Source organism: Malaclemys terrapin, chromosome 2 (genome assembly GCF_027887155.1).
Source record: "Malaclemys terrapin pileata isolate rMalTer1 chromosome 2, rMalTer1.hap1, whole genome shotgun sequence".
Classification (NCBI taxonomy): domain Eukaryota; kingdom Metazoa; phylum Chordata; order Testudines; family Emydidae; genus Malaclemys; species Malaclemys terrapin.
The window spans coordinates 222,293,774-222,312,136 of record NC_071506.1 but is presented as its reverse complement, the minus strand read 5'-3'; the positions used below and the strand labels follow the sequence as shown (position 1 = coordinate 222,312,136).

The following is an 18,363-nucleotide window of genomic DNA, read 5'->3' as shown; positions in this document are numbered from 1 at the left end:
AAAAGTTGATTTGTTGTCCCAGGCTCTAATAGACTTCTGTTGTCTATCAAGTTACAAGTAATAATTAAAATGAACAAGAAGAGATTTGTTGCTATAATAAGGAATTTTTGAATTTGATAGATTGTGCATGCATATGTTTGTTTCTAAGTATCACGAAGGGCTGAAGGACAAAGGACCAGTAACTTTAAGCTCATCTTAATATTTCTAACTTCTTATTCCAGCAACTGTTGGATATTTATCTCTTTTCTGAATGTTTGGCTTTAAAAACTTTAACAGACAAAGGAGGATATGTGACTGAGACATACCTATAAGTTTACAAATTCTCTTTCCTCTTTTTAAATGCAGCATCTTCCCTTATCTTGGCTTCCCCTTGTTGGATAGATATGTTTTTCTAGAATTACTCCACTTAAACCGTCACCAGTAGTGTATTACTTTGGAAGTCCTCCCATGTCATCTCACACCCTGTTAAAGTAAGGCAAGCCTTCAGAAGCAAAAGTCAGTTCAAGATATTATATTACAGCATAGTACGTAGCCCATTAAAACTTCTGCTGTCCATAGTGAGCCAAGTTTAAAAAATTATGTGTTTTTAAAAAAAGGTACACACTTGCGTAAGTAATATTTTAGAAGGTTAAATCTTTACTGAAAATTCATGCTTTTTAATAATTTTAGTTTGAATTTGGTGTGATCTCAAACAGGGTTTTAAGAAACTAGTAATTTCCCCTGTCCATAACCAGAATACTTACTTTGGCATGATTGTGGACCGTGATTTGTGGTTTAAGTGCCCTCCATCCTAGTCTGAGCATTCCAGTTTATTCCTTTCCTGTAGAGGGTGGTACAGAGCGTTAGTATCCTCAGTTGAGGTGTTCTTTGGTACAGTAAGTATTACAGCACAGAATTGGATCACCTTTACTCAACTTCCCAGTCTAATTACTTAGAGCCTGTTTACCAAAGGTGCTGAGTACCTCCATTTGTGCTGACAGCTCCATTTGAAGGCAATGGGAGCGGCAGGCACTGAGGACATCTGAAAGTCAGGCCCTTAATTTCTCTAGATTAGACAGACTCCTCACGCCTCCTGTCTGTAAAACAATGTTTCTCAGCCTTTTCAGGTTGGCAACCCAAAAATGTCATGATCTCCTTACATTTACTGTAAAAGAGTAAAAAATGTGTTAATGATAAGTCTATGTAACTTGTGTGTGTTTTTGAGAGATTGATGGAGAATACTTCTCTCTGAAGGGTAAGGGTGTGCTGGGAGTGGAGGAGAAAGATTTTCTGTGCTTTAGATAATAACATTGCCAGTGCCTTGCCCCCTAGCTTTACCCCAAGCTGCCGTTCATAATCTCTTTTGGGCTCACAACCCACCAGTTGAAAACACTGCTTAAAAACATCCATGCGATAGAAGCTAAGCCACACTCCTCCTACCATCCTCATTTAACTAGCCAACTTAATGACTCATTGTGCATTATCTGGGGCTATTAAAGAAGCTGACAGACATAATTTTGATCAGAACTGAATATTTACTTTACAGCATTTTGTGCGGGGTGTCCTCTCAGGCCTTAATTGACTAATTCGTCATTCTCCCATATTTAGCAGTCTTTACCACAGTGCTCAGTTCACAAAGAGAGTAGCCCAACTGACCTTAACATAAAATTTATAATAAAAGTCAGAATTTTGGAATTTGCAGCAGAAAAGTGGGAATATTCTTGACTGCTTAAATATTAAGGCAGCTCTCGTTAGGAGTTTGAAAAGCACCAGTAGAAGATTCCGAGTTAAGATCTGATTTTCAGAGATGATGGAACACAGCAACTCCCATTGACCTTGATTGATGCTCATCACTTCTGAAAATTACCCCTAGCTTTCTGAAGTTATTTAAACTGAACTATGAGGTATCTCTCTTTCATTTGTGAGTGCAGCTGGATGAAAATGGAAGACAAAGAATTTTAATGTTGAGCATTGAATTTGACTTTTAGCTGCTCTGAAAGTAACATGACCATATTTTGCAATACGATGTGAAACACATTTACTCAGACTCCAAATATTTTTAGTAGGCTTCTTATATTATTTGATACATTGTTGTTCTATAGCTTTAGTAGCATCATTTGGGAATGATCCACATGCACAGAGAACCCCCAATGGCAAAGGCTTGTCTTGTAACTTGCCAGCCACTGATATACCTAGCCTTTTACAACATGTTAATTTCTGAACTTTAAGTTCTTAAGTGTGTGTTCTAAATTTAGTTTAGACCAGCGGTCTCAAACACGCGGCCCGCGGGTGGCCCTCGGGGTGACTTTCTGCGGCCCGCGAGCCCCTTGCAGCCCCCCGGCCCTCCTCCAGTGTTTACCAGAGCGGCAGCCGGACGTGCACCGGGAGCAGGGCAGACTCCCTGCCTGCCTGCCCTGCCCTGTGCAGCTCTGGGAAGAGGCTGGAACGTGGGGAAGGGGGGGGAGAGAGGCTGTGTGTGGCTGTTGCTTTAGGCAGCGCCCCCAGCAGCTCCCATTGGCCGGGAACGGGGAACCACAGCCAGTGGAAGCTGCTGGAGGCGGTGCCTCAGGCAACAGAAACACTCAGCCCCTCCGTCCCCCCTTCCCCACGTTCCAGCCTCTTGCGGGGGCAGGGCAGGCAGGCAGGAAGCCTGCCCTGTCCCCGGTACGCGCCGGGCCAGATCCTGCCCCCCAAACCTCTCCTGCAGCCGAACCCCCTGCTGCACCCTGCACCCTGACCCCCTGCCATACCCTGCACCCCTCCTGCACCCTGACCCCTGCCCTGAGCCCCCTGCCGCACCCCAACCCCCTGCCCTGAACCCCCTGCCTCACCTCACACCCCTCCTGCATCCCAACCCACTGCCCTGAGCCCCCTGCTGCACCCCACACTCCTCTTGCACCCCAACCCCCTGCCCTGAGCCCCCTACCACACCCCACACTCCTCTTGCACCCCAACCCCCTGCCCTGAGCTCCCTGCCGCACCCTGTACACCTCTTGCTGTACCCCTCACCCCTCCTACACCCCACACCCCAACTCCCTGCCCTGAGCCCCCACTACACCCCACACCCCTCCTGCACCCCCTGGGGGCAGGGAGGGGGCAGAGTTGGGGTGGGTATTTCAGGGAAGGGGTTGGAATGGGGGCAGGGAAGGGGTGGGAAGAGGCAGGGCAGGGGTGGGGCCTCATGGAAGGGGTGGAGTGGGGGCGGAGGGGGGAGGTGTAAGTAATGCAGCCCTCGGGCCAATGTACTAGTCCTCATGTGGCCCTCATGGTCATTTGAGTTTGAGACCCCTGGTTTAGACCAACACACATTATAAAAATGCTTCTTGTACATTATCAAAATGTTGTATGTCACTAGAGGGAGCTGCAGTTTAGCATGTAAAGCAGTATCACTTATTTTAGTGGCTTTCATTTTTTGACATATAAAAATAGATAGGTATGCAAAGAATTTTTTAACAGTCAGATTTCTTACTCTCAGAAGAGTTCATGTGTATGGAATTAAAATCTGTTTTCCTAAATTAGTTTTCCAATCCCTTTCCTAGTAAGGTACAGTAGTTTGAAAATCAAAGGGAGAATTCGTGGTGCTGAAAACGGTGGGAATTGGGTCCTCTGGCTGGACCATATTGACTTTTAAAATACATAACTAAACTTAAGTAAATGACTAATAACGTAAGATTGTAGTACCCCTTTTTTATACATTGTACTTAAGCCTCAAGAACAACCTAGAAATGTGCCAGTATAATACAAATGTATTTTACTTTCTGGCAATCTGGGAAGAAAAAGAAATAATCCTGTCCCTTTACAGTCGTAGGTGAAAAGAATTCTGATTTGATGGCATTACTCAAGCTGTGTGTTCGGATGCCAAATGCTTCTTGTTGTTAAGCTAGTAATAAAAAGTATTTACTCAACTTTGTAAAAAAGTTTTGTTCAGTTATTTTGTTATCGAAACATACAAATACAAAAACTGCTTGTGCACTATCTCTGTTGGGTTCTGAACCTTATAGAAATCAAAATGCATACGTTTTGGTAAATACAGAGTACTGAGATCAAGCCAGCCATTTTGAGTTGGAGGAAACTTGGTGAATGTTCTCATGCCTTGTTTTTAAAGTTTCTTTTATTTAACTATTTCTTAGGGTAGATTTCTTTATTCCTAAAGTTGCCGTAGTTGGTGGATTCTCAATATGTTCCAGCCCTGGTCTACTGGAACAAGAGGGAGTATTGGAACTGGCAGTGAAACATACTGTACATCCTCCTGCTCACTGGATTCACACTCAGGTAAATGATATTTGCAGATGATTACAGACTCAACAAGTCATTTTTCACTCAGAACTTGATTCTTTCCCATTGAAGTCAGTAGCAATACTCCCATTGACTTCAGTGAATAGGATATGGGCCCTTATTAATACACAATTTCTAAACATCTAATTTAATTGGCCTTAACATTTATCTTGAATAAAATAAACTGATTTGTAAGAGGCAGTGAAATAACATAATTTGCATGTGGTAACCTGGGTCTAAAGTTGTGATCTTCTAACTTGTTGGTGCCTCTTTTCTGAATCTTGCTCTTAGATACAGCTCTGTTATATTACTTAGCTATATCTAGCATCCTGTATTTCAGAGTAGCAGCCGTGTTAGTCTGTATCCGCAAAAAGAACAGGAGTACTTGTGGCATCTTAGAGACTAACAAATTTATTAGAGCATAAGCTTTCGTGGACTACAGCCCACTTCATCCTGTATTTGTGGAACTTTCCAGCAATCATGTGTAACTAAAGGGTCACAGTTAGTAAGTTTAAATGTTTATACAGTTACAAATGGTTGACAGACAAAAATCATATGTTATAAAAGGGACCTTTATGTCAGTAATACATAATCGGTAAAGCAACACAATACTTCAGAGATGACAAAATCCCAATACTCTGGATTACACTTCGAGACAATTTAAGGCCCCTTTCTTTTTGTCATGCTAAGAGTAGTCTGATTTCTTTTCCCTCCTGCTGTTTTGTGATGGGTACTTCTTGAGGCCTTCGAGCATTTTTTATCATACATTCTCCTATCTACCACAGTTTAATTATGGTCACAAGATTTCCTTCCACGCTGTCTGTTCAGATATCATCCCTCCTACTTACTATCCTATGCCTATCGTCCATAGTTCTCTAAGTGTGGCTGCAAGGTCTCGGCTAACAGATTCTTCCAAGGTTACAGCCATTGCTGCTCTGTTTATTGACCAGAAGAGTCACAGTAAAAAATCAAGCAGTGAGAATCCCCAGGTTGATCCTAACCCAGCAGTCACCATGTGACCTTGCACTGCACTTCTGCTGCTGTTAAATCAGGTTAGTTTCGTGCATCACTGGACTTTAAATGAAATGACTTGTTTTGAAAGGCTGTGTAGAAAATGTAGGACCAATGTCACTGGCTACACACTTAATGAGATTACACAGGGACGTTTTCTATTTCTTTGGTGTTGCTCAGTAATACCACTGAAAGCCTAACTTAATCTTCCATCTCTGCGGCATCTCTGAAGCTGTTATCCGTCCTTAACACTGCTGTTGAATTTTCTAGGTGAATTCACAGGAAAATACTCAGTTCACATGTAAACTAGTTCAAAAGTTGATGCTGCAGAAGAATCCTCAGAATGTGAACTGAGTTTTCTATTAAGCAAGTGCTTTATTTCTGCAATGAGGAAAGGGGAAGGAAAAATGTAATGACCTCTTTGAATCCTGTGACACATATTTGGTAGGGAAGCCGTGAAACTTAATCAATTACATTTAATTTGTAATGCATTTTGAGATTCCAGGATAAAGGATGCTTTAGAAATTCTAAATATTTGTTTTATTTACTTATTACACCTGATTTTTTCAAATAGATTTTTTCATAATTAACTTTTAATACCTTATTTACAATAGTATATTTCATCCTGCGTGTTTCCAATACACTTATAATCTTAACAACTTCAAGAAGACACACTTCTGTGGATAAAGTTGTAGTGTAGTTTTTTTGCTGTTGAATCCATCTTCTTCGTCTCTCAGCCTACGCCATTTCAATGCAATGCTTGCAATTTTAGTAGAATATGCTAGTTCTATGCTACAGGGTGATGCTTCCCCACCAAATCACTCCAGAATTAATAGTCTTCACTAACACGGTGACTCTTAATACACCTCTAGCCCGGAGCTCTTTAAATCACCGCTGGAGCCCTGCCGCCGCTACCCTGGGGCTCCGGCAGCTGGGCTCGGGTGGCGATTTAAAGGGCCCGAGGCTCCCCGGGGCCGGAGCCCCGGGCTCTTTAAATCCCCGCTGGAGCCCTGCCACCGCTACCCCAATATAACGGAGTTTCACCTAGGATGCCGTAGGATTTTTGGCTCCTGAGGACCGCGTTATATCAGGGTAGAGGTGTAATAAGCTTCTTCTCTAATGTGGTTTCCATTAGTATGGATGCATAGGTGTGTCTTTCTTATCAGTCAGTCAGGTTATTCCATTGGTCCCTGAACTGCACAGGGGGCTGCTGGTGTAAAAAACAGTTGCCTAACTCAGAGCCCCGCCCCGCCCCCTTCTCCACCCTGAGGCCTGTCTGTGCTAATTCTACAAGAGGCCAAGATGGTGAGGGATACAAAGTGGACGGGGGAGAGCACTTTTGTCTCTTCCTGTTTTATTTTCTGGGAGAAAGTCTGTCTTCCCCTGTTCCAGGTACTTCTTGACCTCTTCTGAGGCCTGGAAGAAAGAAGGTGCCTCTGTGAGGCATGGAAAAACGGAAAGAGCCTGCCAGTGTGCTGGAAAAAGGAGGAGGAACTGGGCTCAAAAATAACGCATACAGATTGCCTAATACCACTTGACTGGCAGATAAGAGGAACTCACTCATTTGTCCACATTACACAATACAATTAGCAAGGAAAGAAACATTTTGGGTTTTAGGGTGATGATGGTAATTACTTTATGGGCCTCCTGCTTTCTTACAATCCCAGTTGTGTGTAACACTCTGCTTCAAAGGATCTTCTTTCCTCATCTTGGTACAGGTAGTCTTTTGGGGCTTGGACCTTTACTAAATATATGCCTGTCACTGATGGAATCTACTCTTCATGGTAGACCTGGTTGAGACAATGTCACTTAACTCAACCCAAGATTCGCCTTTTTGATTTTGCTTTACTTATTGTTTTGTAAAGCACTCAAGACAGTAATTTCTCGGTCTGCTGGAGCCTGACAAGTGTCTAGCTTAATCTTCAGGTTCACTTCATAAATGGTTTTGTAGTAGTAGCATCCCACCAAAATGACAAATAAGGGTCAGTCTTCTAGCCTCCTGCCTCAACATTTCCTTTTTTGTTTTTTTCTCATCTTAACATGAAGTGATTTGGCCTCGTCTGTTTCAATTGCTATTTCCTGATAATAGAAGAGACTTTCTGGAGGCAGTGCTTTTTGTCTCTGACTGATGAATTGCTGTTCCTGGTGGATTTCCCCGCCCCCCCCTTTTCTTGAATTTTTACCTCTCCTCCTTTTTCTGTTTGTCCCTCTTTCCTGTTTGTTCTTCCTCATCTGTGTGGTCTAGAGTGAGAACATAAGATTCTGATCAGGAGTTCTGTCTTCTATTCCTGGTTCTGCTACTAACTCGTGACCTTGCTTAATTTTTCTATCTCAATTTCCCCCTTCATGCAAGGGTGTCAGTCTGGAATTGAAAAAGCTTTCTCATGTTCCAAGAGGACATTACCCCAGTGTGATATACTCAGGGCAGTTTCACTTTTCCATGTATTAAACTTTTTTTGCAGAGTTGCTCTCAGATACTACCTCTGTTTGTATACGACTGGAATTTTGATTTTGAGGGGGAAAGGGTAACATTTTTACCCTGTGGTTTTTGTAGTTGTTTAATAAAGCAGATAGAAATATCACTGTAAGAGAAGTTTCTTTTAGGGGGTTCTCTCCTTTTTTGGAGTGGCAATGGGGAAGACAGCCCTTTTTAGGTCCACACAACTGCAGCATGACTTCCTCCCGTGGCCTGCCTCCTTTCCCCTTAGCAGAGTCTTTCTGAGAATAAGGGCCCTGGACTTAATGGGAATCTCAGACTTTAACCTTGGGTCTTCACAACAACACACATTTTCATTGTGTAAAAATCCTAACATGAATCACTCCTTAGTGTGAAATATCTTGCATCAGCCCTCATGGGGGAATGTCATCAGTCCTTTATTAGGGCCGTGCCTTGGCCTGAGGGCAAAAAATAGGCCCCTTCAGGGCATTCAACCAACTAACTTCAGATAACTGGGTTAATTTTGAGTGTGTGTTTTTAAAATACTTGAGCTTTCCCTCACGGGTAAAATATGTAAAAACTAACAATGATTATCTTATTCTGAAGCCCAGCTTGTCTTATGACTTAGCGATGTATGACGACTTGTATTTTGTCCTTTGCTTTTAGTTAAAGTTAAAATATTATCTTTTTTTTCTGCCCCTAGTGCTCTCTTGACTCAGAAGTGGCTCTGCGAGTGGGAGGCAATTTCTTCTTTGATCCTCAACCTGCTGACTCCCCTGTTAACCTTGTGCTGATAGCAGGGGGAGTAGGAATCAACCCATTGTTTTCCATACTGCTACACGTAGCAGATTTTCATAGAAATCAAGAGAGTGAAGAAAATGGGTATAAAATGGGAACAGTGAAGCTGTACTATAGTGCAAAAAACACAAATGAACTCTTATTTAAGGTAGGTAAAAGGAAAGTAGTTTTCTTGAATTGTTTGTTCTTTTCAGAAGGCTTCTTGTTTAGTTGGTTTGTATCAATGTAGTGAGGAGAAGTGCTTCTCATAAACCAGGTCCCTCTTGTGCTAACGGCTCTACAAACACAGAACAAAAAGCGTGTCCCTGCCCCATTGACTTCCGTGGTGCAGAATCAGGCCCTGTATGTGTAAATTTTCTGCCTTTCCCCCTTATTGCTGTTTTATTGAACTTAAATACCTCTGATTTACTTTCTGTTTGGGAACATCTGACCTTATGATCCAGTATAATGGTTGCCAAAGAGACAATTGAAAGTTAGTCACAGGTTGTCAAGTCGTTCTAATGGAAAACATTCTAATGGAAAACTAATAAAACCAGTTCTAATGAAAAATGTCTTCTGAAAAATTCTTGCTAAAATTACGCACAGGCGCATACACATTCATGCATCTTCAAGGTGCCCACAATTGCAAAGATTACATAGTCAGGAAGCAGCATCAGTACATGCGGGGGAACTTCTAAACAAATATAGTCTTGTGGCATTAACCACAGTTGCAGTTAAAGCACAAACATTTCCAAAAGAAGCCTTCCAAATTTCTAGTCAAAAGGCTACGATTCTTGTACAGATCTAGACAAATTACCTCCTCAAAGACAATTAGCCAATTTTTCAAAAGTTGCATCTTATTTTTGATGCCTCTATTTCTGAGTACTCTTCTTAAGATACTGATTTTTCTTTCTTTTCAAGAGCACTCCTTGACTTTAGTTGGAGGTGTGGGTTCTGATCATCGTCCCTGATAATCAGACCTTTGGTATTTAAAGCTGAGTATATGAAACTAGTGACCACTCTTGAAAACAAATTGTAGTTACACCGATGGAATTTCAGAGAAGCTAGGATTCATCTTTTTTCAGATTATGTGATTCACATTCTTGGCTTGTACAATAAGAATTTATCAAACTGATCAAAATTGTTGCTTCAAAACATTTTTGCTCCATGTAAACTGTAACTGAATATTGAAGTATTACACCCTGTTGTGTGTGTCTGTGCACATCGAATGGCTGAACATATTTATTGGTATTGTTTCAAAAGATTTGGTGAATGTAGTGCTGATGACTGTTGTTGGATTGATAGTCCTGCAGATTGACATCCTTTTCCCACAGAACAGCAGCATGTATTATGCAACATTATTTTTCAGCATGCAGAAAAGGTACAGATATCCTGTGTGACGTGCAAGTTTGCCAACAGTATCCCACTAATGTGTATCAGAATCCTGGTCCAGAGATTAAAGGCTTATTTGGTCTCCTTTGGCTACATCTGGGTGTAAAAATTGTATGGCAGGCCATGAATGCTCACAAAATCGGGAGTTAGAGTGCAGGAGGGGCTGAGGGCTCCAGCTGGGGGTGTGGGCTCTGGGGTGGGGCCAGAAATGAGGAGTTCAGGGTGTGGGAGGGGGCTACGGGCTTGGGCAGGGGATTGGGATGAGAAGGGGTGCAGGCTCTGGGGTAGGGCTGGGGATGAGGTGTTGAGGGTGCAGGAGGGTGCTCTAGGCTGGGACTGAGGGGTTTGGAGGGCAGGAGGAGGATCAGGGCTGGGGCAGGGGGTTGGGGCCACGGGGGAGGCCTCAGGGGTGCAGGCAGGCTCCGGGCAACTCTTGCCTCAAGCAGCTCCCGGAAACAGCAGCATGTCCCCCTTCCAACTCCTACGCGGAGGCACGACCAGGTGGCTCTGCGCGCTGCCCCGTCCGCAGGCGCCACCCCCCCCCAGCTCCCAGAAGCAGCGGCATGCGCCCCTACGGCTCCTACACAGAGGCGCGGCGTTGGCCATGTGGCTCTGCTCACTGTCCCGTCCACAGGCGCCACCCCTGCAGCTCCCATTGGCCGCGGTTCCCGGCCAATGGGAGCTGCAGGGGGTGGTGTTTGGGGCAGGGGCAACATGCGGAGAGCCCCCTGGCTGCCCCTACACGTAGGAGCTGGAGAGGGGACATGTCACTGCTTCTGGGAGCCGCGTAGCAAGCTCCCGACCCCGCTCCCTGGCCGGAGTGCTGGAGCAGGGCAAGCCCCTGACACCGCTCCCCGGCAGGATCTTGAGGGACAGATTAAAAGGCCGGACGCGGCCGTAGTTTGCTCATTCCTGGACTAGGAACTGGAGTAAATTATACATAGGCCACTAAACAGCTGTCATATAGTCATGACTTGTTCATTACAGAACTGGGCTGGATTTAGTGACCTAATGGTGAAAAGTTCTCATTAACAATCTGCTCACTGCTATTGATACATTAAAAATAATACTATTTCAACCAGTGGAAAGAAACTTTTTCATAGAAGTATAGTGTATTTTTATCTCTATGCTCTGCCTTACTGATGTACCCTGTATTTTTTTAACTGTACCACTGTTGACCTGCTATGTCAGACATGCCAACCCTCCCTTATTTTCAGTAATCTCTTGATTTTTTTTAAATGTAATTATGAAATTACTATTCCAGGTTTAAATCTATCACTTTTGCAAGTGCGCACATGTGTGTGTGTGTGTGTGTGTGTGTATGTATATATACACACCACCACTCAGGTCCTACGAATATAGCAAATAATGTTGTGGCCACTCTGAGGATCTGATAGGAGGCAAGCCGTGATGGTTTAGAATGGGTTGGGGCACTGCTGAATTAACTGTCCAAACCACAGGCTGCGTGTCGTGCTCTAGCTGCCCCGTGTATACCCTGCTGGACTATGTTAATGTGCTGTAGGTACCTAGAGCACGCCAGGGCCAGGGGGTTCCGCATGCGGCAGTGAGAGCACAACACATAGCCTGTGCTGTGGCCCTACAGATAATCACTGCAGCTTGTCTTCTATTAAACCCTTACCAGGGAATCTGCAGGGGAGGAGAAGCCAGAGGGGTGGGAGGAGGCAATGAGAGTAGAGAAGGAGAGAGGGAACATGACAGAGGAGAGGCTCATCCTGGGAAGGAGGTCCAGGGCGAGGACTGACCAAGATAATTGAAGGCCCTAAGTGGCATAGGCAGGCAGCTTTTTTCTTCCCTACACCTGCCTTTGATCATAAACATGGAGGGGATGGTGGAGGTCCTGGTTTCTTTAGGTGGAGGGGAAGGGAAGGGAGATGGAGAGAGAGATCCAAGCAACTTTCCTAATTTTTTTTCCATAAACATCCCTAAAAGTCTCAGAGCAAAGTTGGCATTTCTACTATGTTTTGATTATGTCTGGATGAAATAAGCTGAATTTTATAACATTTTTTTAAAATGTTACTTTTTTTATTTGGTTACATAAATTTCACACCCTGAAACGCCAAGAGACTGAGAATTTCTTGCATAATTTGAAAACACAAAAAGTCACCTTTTTTGCATGAAATTTTGCATATGTGAATTTCAAATAACTGGGTTTGGTCAAATTTATACTGAAGAGTTTTGACAAAGTTAAGAAGTAGAGATGGTAGCATAGGGCTGGGAATAATGCTTCCTTACATCACAGGGGGTGCTAAGGATAAAAAACATTAGCAATTATGAGGTGCTCAGAATTTGCTAATGCTAGGTGTGTAAGTACCTATATAGATTTTCTTCAAACAACATTTTTTTAAATTGCTTCTGTTTTCCTAACTCAAAAATGTGAAAACACAAATTAAATGGGGGAAAAAACTGTTAGTTCTGTGTTTTTGCCAGCCCTAGTTTTGATCAACCATCATGTTGCTGCTACATCTCATAATACTATGTTGGTTGTTTAGTATATTATAGTCCTTGTGATAATACTTTGCCGTCATCTCAATGTTTATGTGACAGTTTAAGGATTGAGTAGTACAGCACTTGGATGTAGGGTCACTGATAACACTGTTAGTGTCAAATCAGCACAGCTTCCATAAGGGAAAATTGTCTCTCTCTAATGAGTTAGGTTATTTGAAGAAATCAGTGGCTTTTGGTCATAAAGGATTGAAGAAAATAAACACTAGGAAAAGGGCAAAGATCTGGGTGGATATAAAAAATGGCTGATCAGTATGATCTGCTTCTCTGAATGTAGATAAGTAAATGGGTTGAATGGCTGAGGTCACTACTGGGTTTGGTTTAGTACATTAATGACTTGGAGGAAGTAGACAGTGAATGGGTGAAAACTCCAGGTGAAACAATATTTTGGTTTGCAAAGACTGAAGTTTAGGAAACTCTGATGTATTTAAACACATTAGGAGATTGAGCAGCAAGATGGCTGATGTACAGGTTATCCAAGGTAAAATGTAAGGTGAAGCCTGTTAGTATAACATTGTCTAAAGTGCTCACATCCGCCGGTTGCCTCTGACTTCTATTATTCTCCTGTGTGAGAAAAAGAAAGTCAATGTGTGTAGGTCACTGAAGGTATCTACTCATTGCATAGCCAAATTAGAATAAAATAATTTCTTGCATATGAAATTAGTAAAATAATGCAGAAGCTGTTGTGACATTTGGCAATAATTTGCCCTCATCTAATGGAATGTCTGCATGTTTGATCACAGCACTTTAATGATATAGTTACAAAGTTAAGGAAGATGGCTATAGGAATGTCAGGGCTACTTTTATCCAATGATTGTATAGTGGGGTTGTTTAGTGTCTCAGGGACAGGAGTTAGGGGCTTAATATATTAAACTATACAAAGAACTGATGAGTCCCTCTTCTTAGTTACTAAAACCCTGTTGCATAGTATGAGATGACACACAATGAAATTAAAAGGCAAGATATTTAGATATAAAAGGTAATGTTTCTTACTGTGTCTGTAAGAAAAAAATCTGGAAATGGTATGACGCTTGCCAGCAAGCCCTCTGTTTGTCATGTCTATTTAGATTACAAGTTCTTTGGGATTCAGACCCTCTCTCACAATGGGTCTGTATAGTGTCTAACACATCAGGGCCCCTCATTGGGGCCTATAGACTTCATTGTAATACAAACAATAAGCAATAAATCGGGGGGGGGGGGGGGGGGACATGATCCTTGTTTCTCAGTTGTGCTAGGCAAGTCAAAATTAATCAAACCTTAGGCATCCAGTTGAAAGGTGGATTGTCTGCAGGACACAGTAAAGAATTTTCCTTCTCCACGCAGTATTGCATAATTAAGACAAATGCATCCTGCGTGGCAGAGAAAGTGTTTGCTTCCACTAAAGCATCTCATGTTCTTTGCTGCTGGGGGCAGAATAACACAGTTGCACCAATAGCTTCATTCCGTAGAGTAATTACTAATGTTCCTGTGTGGTTTATAAATATATACTATTTTGAATGGGGGTGGGGGTGTCAATACTTTATAAAAAATCTTCTTCTGCAATTTTGTGAGAGCATAGCCTTTATATTTGAGCATTTTGCAAGAGAACAGAATGTGATAATGAGATGTGACTAGAGATTGCATTGCCACATTTGAATGATTTATTATGCATGTTCTTTCTTCATGATCTCTTGAAATTTAGCCTTCAGAATATGTATGAAAAATCTTTGATAAATTTGTACACCGGACTGGGGCACGCATGATCATTGCTTGGTTCTCCTTGTTATCATGAGACAACTCCATATTAAACTCCCCAGGAAACCTTTAGTGCTTCAGCAAGGATACAGAGGACCCTTTAACCCCCAAGAAAAAATTACTTGCGAAGTAGACCTTCCTTTCTATCACCTTGTCAAATTACAGTAAATCATTGCTCTGACACTTATTCGTTTGCATGCTCTTCAGCAACTTCATAGGCAGTTTCTGTTGCCCAACTCTTCGAAAATGTAGCTCTATGTTATATTACCCACTCTATACATTATATCAAATTAATGTAGTTACTGCCAGTCTCCGCTTAAATCCGCTGTCTCACGTTTCTTTTAATGTGAACGTGACTGTTCTTCCCTTCCCATCTCCCAGTCACTATGCGAAGAGAGATTTTTTCCCCAATGGGGGGTCTCATTGTCCAGCTGCCATATTCATTTTGTACATTAGTTGTCAACTGGCAGATTCAGACAGACAGAATAAAAAAAACACCTCTGACGCACGGATGCTGGGGAAGCACTGCCTTTCTCTGCAACAGTTTTTGGCATTGAGATGTGTGCAGAATCATGGCCTGCACTCCTTGAGAGTGAATATATAGGCAATACATGTACAAGTAAGAGGGAAGCCTGTGAATCTGCTTGGGAACCTGCTTAGCCAGGTCCTGATGTCTCCAACCTTTGGGAGAAGATTTGGTTCAAACGTACCCCAGAACCCTGCACAGTTCCATATTATTGCCAACTTCTGTTCAGAAGATAATCAGGGAAGTAAAAATGGGTCAGTACGAGTGGTATTGGCAGAGCTGTTTGCAGAATTGTCTGTCTGTATGCGTTATCCTATTTGAAGTCCTCTTACTTTCATGAGCACTAAAGTTCACCCCAACATTAAAAACAAGTCTTCAAAGTGAGTTCAAGAACTTCTCTATATACCTCCCTGAATATACACTGGAGTCAAGCTTGTTCTCATTGACTGGGAGACCCATGACAGATTACTCATGGGTAAACAAACAAATGATAAAATAATCCAGGATACTATATCACAGAATATAGTTCAATTTTACTTCATAATAATCTAGCAACTATCCTATAATATATTTTCTTTAAAACGAATTTGTGGAGCACTGCCAATGCCCTTTACAGTTACGAAAGCCCCAAGTAGCTTAGAATCTAGATCAGGGGTGGGCAAACTACAGCTCAGGGACCAGATCCAGACCACCAGCTGTTTTAAGCTGGCCCTGGAATTCCCGCTGGGGAGCGGGGTCTGGGGCTTGCCGCACTCCGCCGCTCCAGCCAGGGAGCAGGCTTGGGGGCCGATCCACGCTGCTTCCAGAAGCGTAGGAGCCGGAATGGGGACATGGCTGCTGCTTCCGGGAGCCGCTTGTGGTAAGCGCTATCTAGAGCCTGCACCCCTGAGCCTCTCCCCTCACCCCAACCCCATCCCTGATCCCCTCTCCTGCCCGCCGAATCCCTCGATTCCAGCCCGGAGCACCCTCCTGTATCCCCAGAGCCTGCACCCCCAGCCGGAGCCTGCATCCTTTCCCGCACCCCTGCCCCAGCCCTGATCCCCCTCAGTCCCAGCCCGGAGCACCCTCCTACACTCCAAAATCCCCAGCCCCACCCCAGAGTCCGCACCCCCAGCTGGAGCCCTCTCCCCGCACCCTACTCCCCCTCCCGCACCCTGAAGCCCCCTCCCGCACCCTGAACTCCTCATTTCTGGCCCGACCCTGGAGCCCTCACCTCCTCCTGCACTCCAACCCCAATTTTGTGAGCTTTCATGGCCCGCCAAACAATTTCTATTCACAGATGTGGCCCTCAGGTGAAAAAGTTTGCCAACCCCTGATCTAGATAGTAACTAATGAAGTCGTAGTCGAGAGACTTCATTACAGCACTGGTCTAGTAAATTTTCACTGAGAATTGGCATGAGGCCACTGGGGTTTTGGAGAGAATGATCACATTTGTGGATTACAGAATTGAGAATTAGTGAGTTTCTACTCAGGATATTAATAGGATTAAAATTTATCCTGTAGGTAGTTTTAATTTTTTTAAAAATAGGCTAGTAACATTACCAAAGGGAGGTGGTTTCAGGCTTGGACCTAAAGGCTGGACAACTGAAATGCACAACTTGTTCATTTTAAAGTAAAAACATCAGGTTTCTGGAAGGTGGAGGGAGGAAATGGGGACCAGTTTGCCTTTTTTGACAGCTTCACAGTTGCAAGAGGAGAAGCCACAAAAGAGCGGAAATAGTTATAAGATGCAAGTGTGGTTTAATTACAAACAGTTGCAGAAACAGAGAAAAACATCAGCAGTATAATTGATAGCATATTCAGATTCCAGATAAAGAAGTCCAAAGTCCTTAAAAAGTTCTGGCTTGTTAAACTCAAACCATCAAATTCTTAAATAGAGAGAATTTGATGTGCAGAATCTTAGTAGATAGTACAATCAGCCGTGTTCTGGGATTCTGTGAACACATCTGCTTTGATTTAATAGACTCTGTGGTATGACCAAGTATGTTTAACATTCCAGAATAATATCTTTGGTTTGATGAACGAATTTCCTGGAAAGATCACATGCAGTTTCCATGTTACCCAACAGAGTTCACAAATCTGTGAAGAACTTCAGCCATATATCACTGGTACGTACTGTGGTGATGCCTAGAGATTTTAAAGTAATTGGTTCAGTGGGAGTTATGATCATAGTGTTGTTCAGCCTATACTTTGAGATGTTTGATGTGCATAATCTAATGTTTTATAATATCTAAAAAAAAAAAAAAAAAATCATACAAAATGGGATAGGAGCCCAGTGGATAGGTGGGAAAATTAGTACGTGAGAAACATGAATGATTTAATTGTATGTACTTTTTGGTCCTCTGAATCATCTCAAGTATGCTTGCACAAGTTCTGTTACACTTATGGCTGAATTGTTTCTACTTGCTGTTAATTCTTATTTACACTTCATTCCCAGTCCTCTTCTCTGCGCTCTCAACACTTGTATCTACTTTGCTTAAAACTGCAATGACAAAGCAGGATAAACCCACAGCCTTTAAGGTGTCCTTGGCATAGAGAGTGATCTATTCGCAATGAAATTATGGGATATTTTAGTTGTATGGTATTGTGTTACTGTTAATGGCAATTGAAGAACTAATATCCTGTAAATTGACACTGTGTTTTCTTAAACACTGATCTAAGCTTTCAGGTGACTGTGTGTGTGTGTGTGTGTGTGTGTGTGTGTGTGTTTTCCTAACTTGAGCAACCTTAAACAGGCCTGATTTTCAAAGGGCCGGTGTCAGAACACCAGAATCACTACTCCAAGTTAGAAACTTTAGGCCACTGCCTTTTGACTGCATAAATATCTGTCTTCATATGAATTTCTGTTCTTAACTACGTGTGTTCTCTTTGGTAGAGGGAAGAATATCTGAAAAGGAACTAGAAAAACATGTGTCTAAGGATACTTTATGGTACATCTGTGGTCCACCTCCAATGATAGAATCTATATCCAAACTACTAGAAAACTTTGGTGTTCCTACAGACTGCATTTACTTTGAAAAGTGGTGGTAGCAACAGCTACTTAGCAGAAAATAAAAACTGAAAACAACTAATTTATGTATTTTGATAAATAAAGTGTCTGAAATGCACAGAAGATGGACTCTACTATGACCTCACTGACTGCAAGATTTCACTATACGCACATGAAATCTTCTTGTATTTAGTAATAATTCCTAAATTATCCTATAATGCACTCTGATTTGGGTCATTATTGTTTTATTGCTTTTGGAAAAAAAACAATGTATTTTGTATTAAAGACATGAGCCATTTGATTTTTGTATTTCATTTATTTGCTATTGATTTTGTGTAATACTCTTTTTTGTTAATTAGGCAGCTTTTTAAACAGTCAAATACTATTTTCATTACGACTATAACTTAACTTGCAATTAACTAAATGTGTAAAAATGACCAGATGTAGTCTGTAATGTATTAATTCAGACCATAATTTTGTAAGCGAAGCAAGGCCAGACTGGGTCACTAGTTGGTGAGGGTCTCATCTCCCAGCTGTTGCAGATAGTGATATTGACACAATACCGATATTGACACAATTCCCAGAGTTCTATTTAGATGCTGCAGCTTGATAAGGGTGCTGTTTTCCTGAGACTTACATCTCATTCAAAGAAGAGTAAACAGTTCTTGACCACTTCTGGGTATTAAAGATCCTATATTTTCAAAAGTCTAGAGTAGTCTC

The 18,363-nt window shown here is 42.4% G+C and overlaps 1 protein-coding gene across 3 annotated transcripts in view; it reads left to right on the top strand.

The window, feature by feature from the left end:
* The window catches only part of OXNAD1 (oxidoreductase NAD binding domain containing 1), a 36,266-nt gene extending 18,322 nt beyond the window's left edge, over positions 1 to 17,944 (top strand). For all 3 annotated transcript variants that reach the window (XM_054020510.1, XM_054020511.1, XM_054020512.1), the window contains 4 exons: positions 4,110 to 4,251; positions 8,406 to 8,648; positions 16,654 to 16,762; positions 17,530 to 17,944. In XM_054020510.1, coding sequence (XP_053876485.1) covers positions 4,110 to 4,251; positions 8,406 to 8,648; positions 16,654 to 16,762; positions 17,530 to 17,684 — 649 coding nt within the window. In that variant the 3' untranslated portion in view covers positions 17,685 to 17,944. The remainder of the gene's footprint in view (positions 1 to 4,109; positions 4,252 to 8,405; positions 8,649 to 16,653; positions 16,763 to 17,529) is intronic.
* The last annotated feature ends 419 nt before the right edge of the window (positions 17,945 to 18,363 follow it).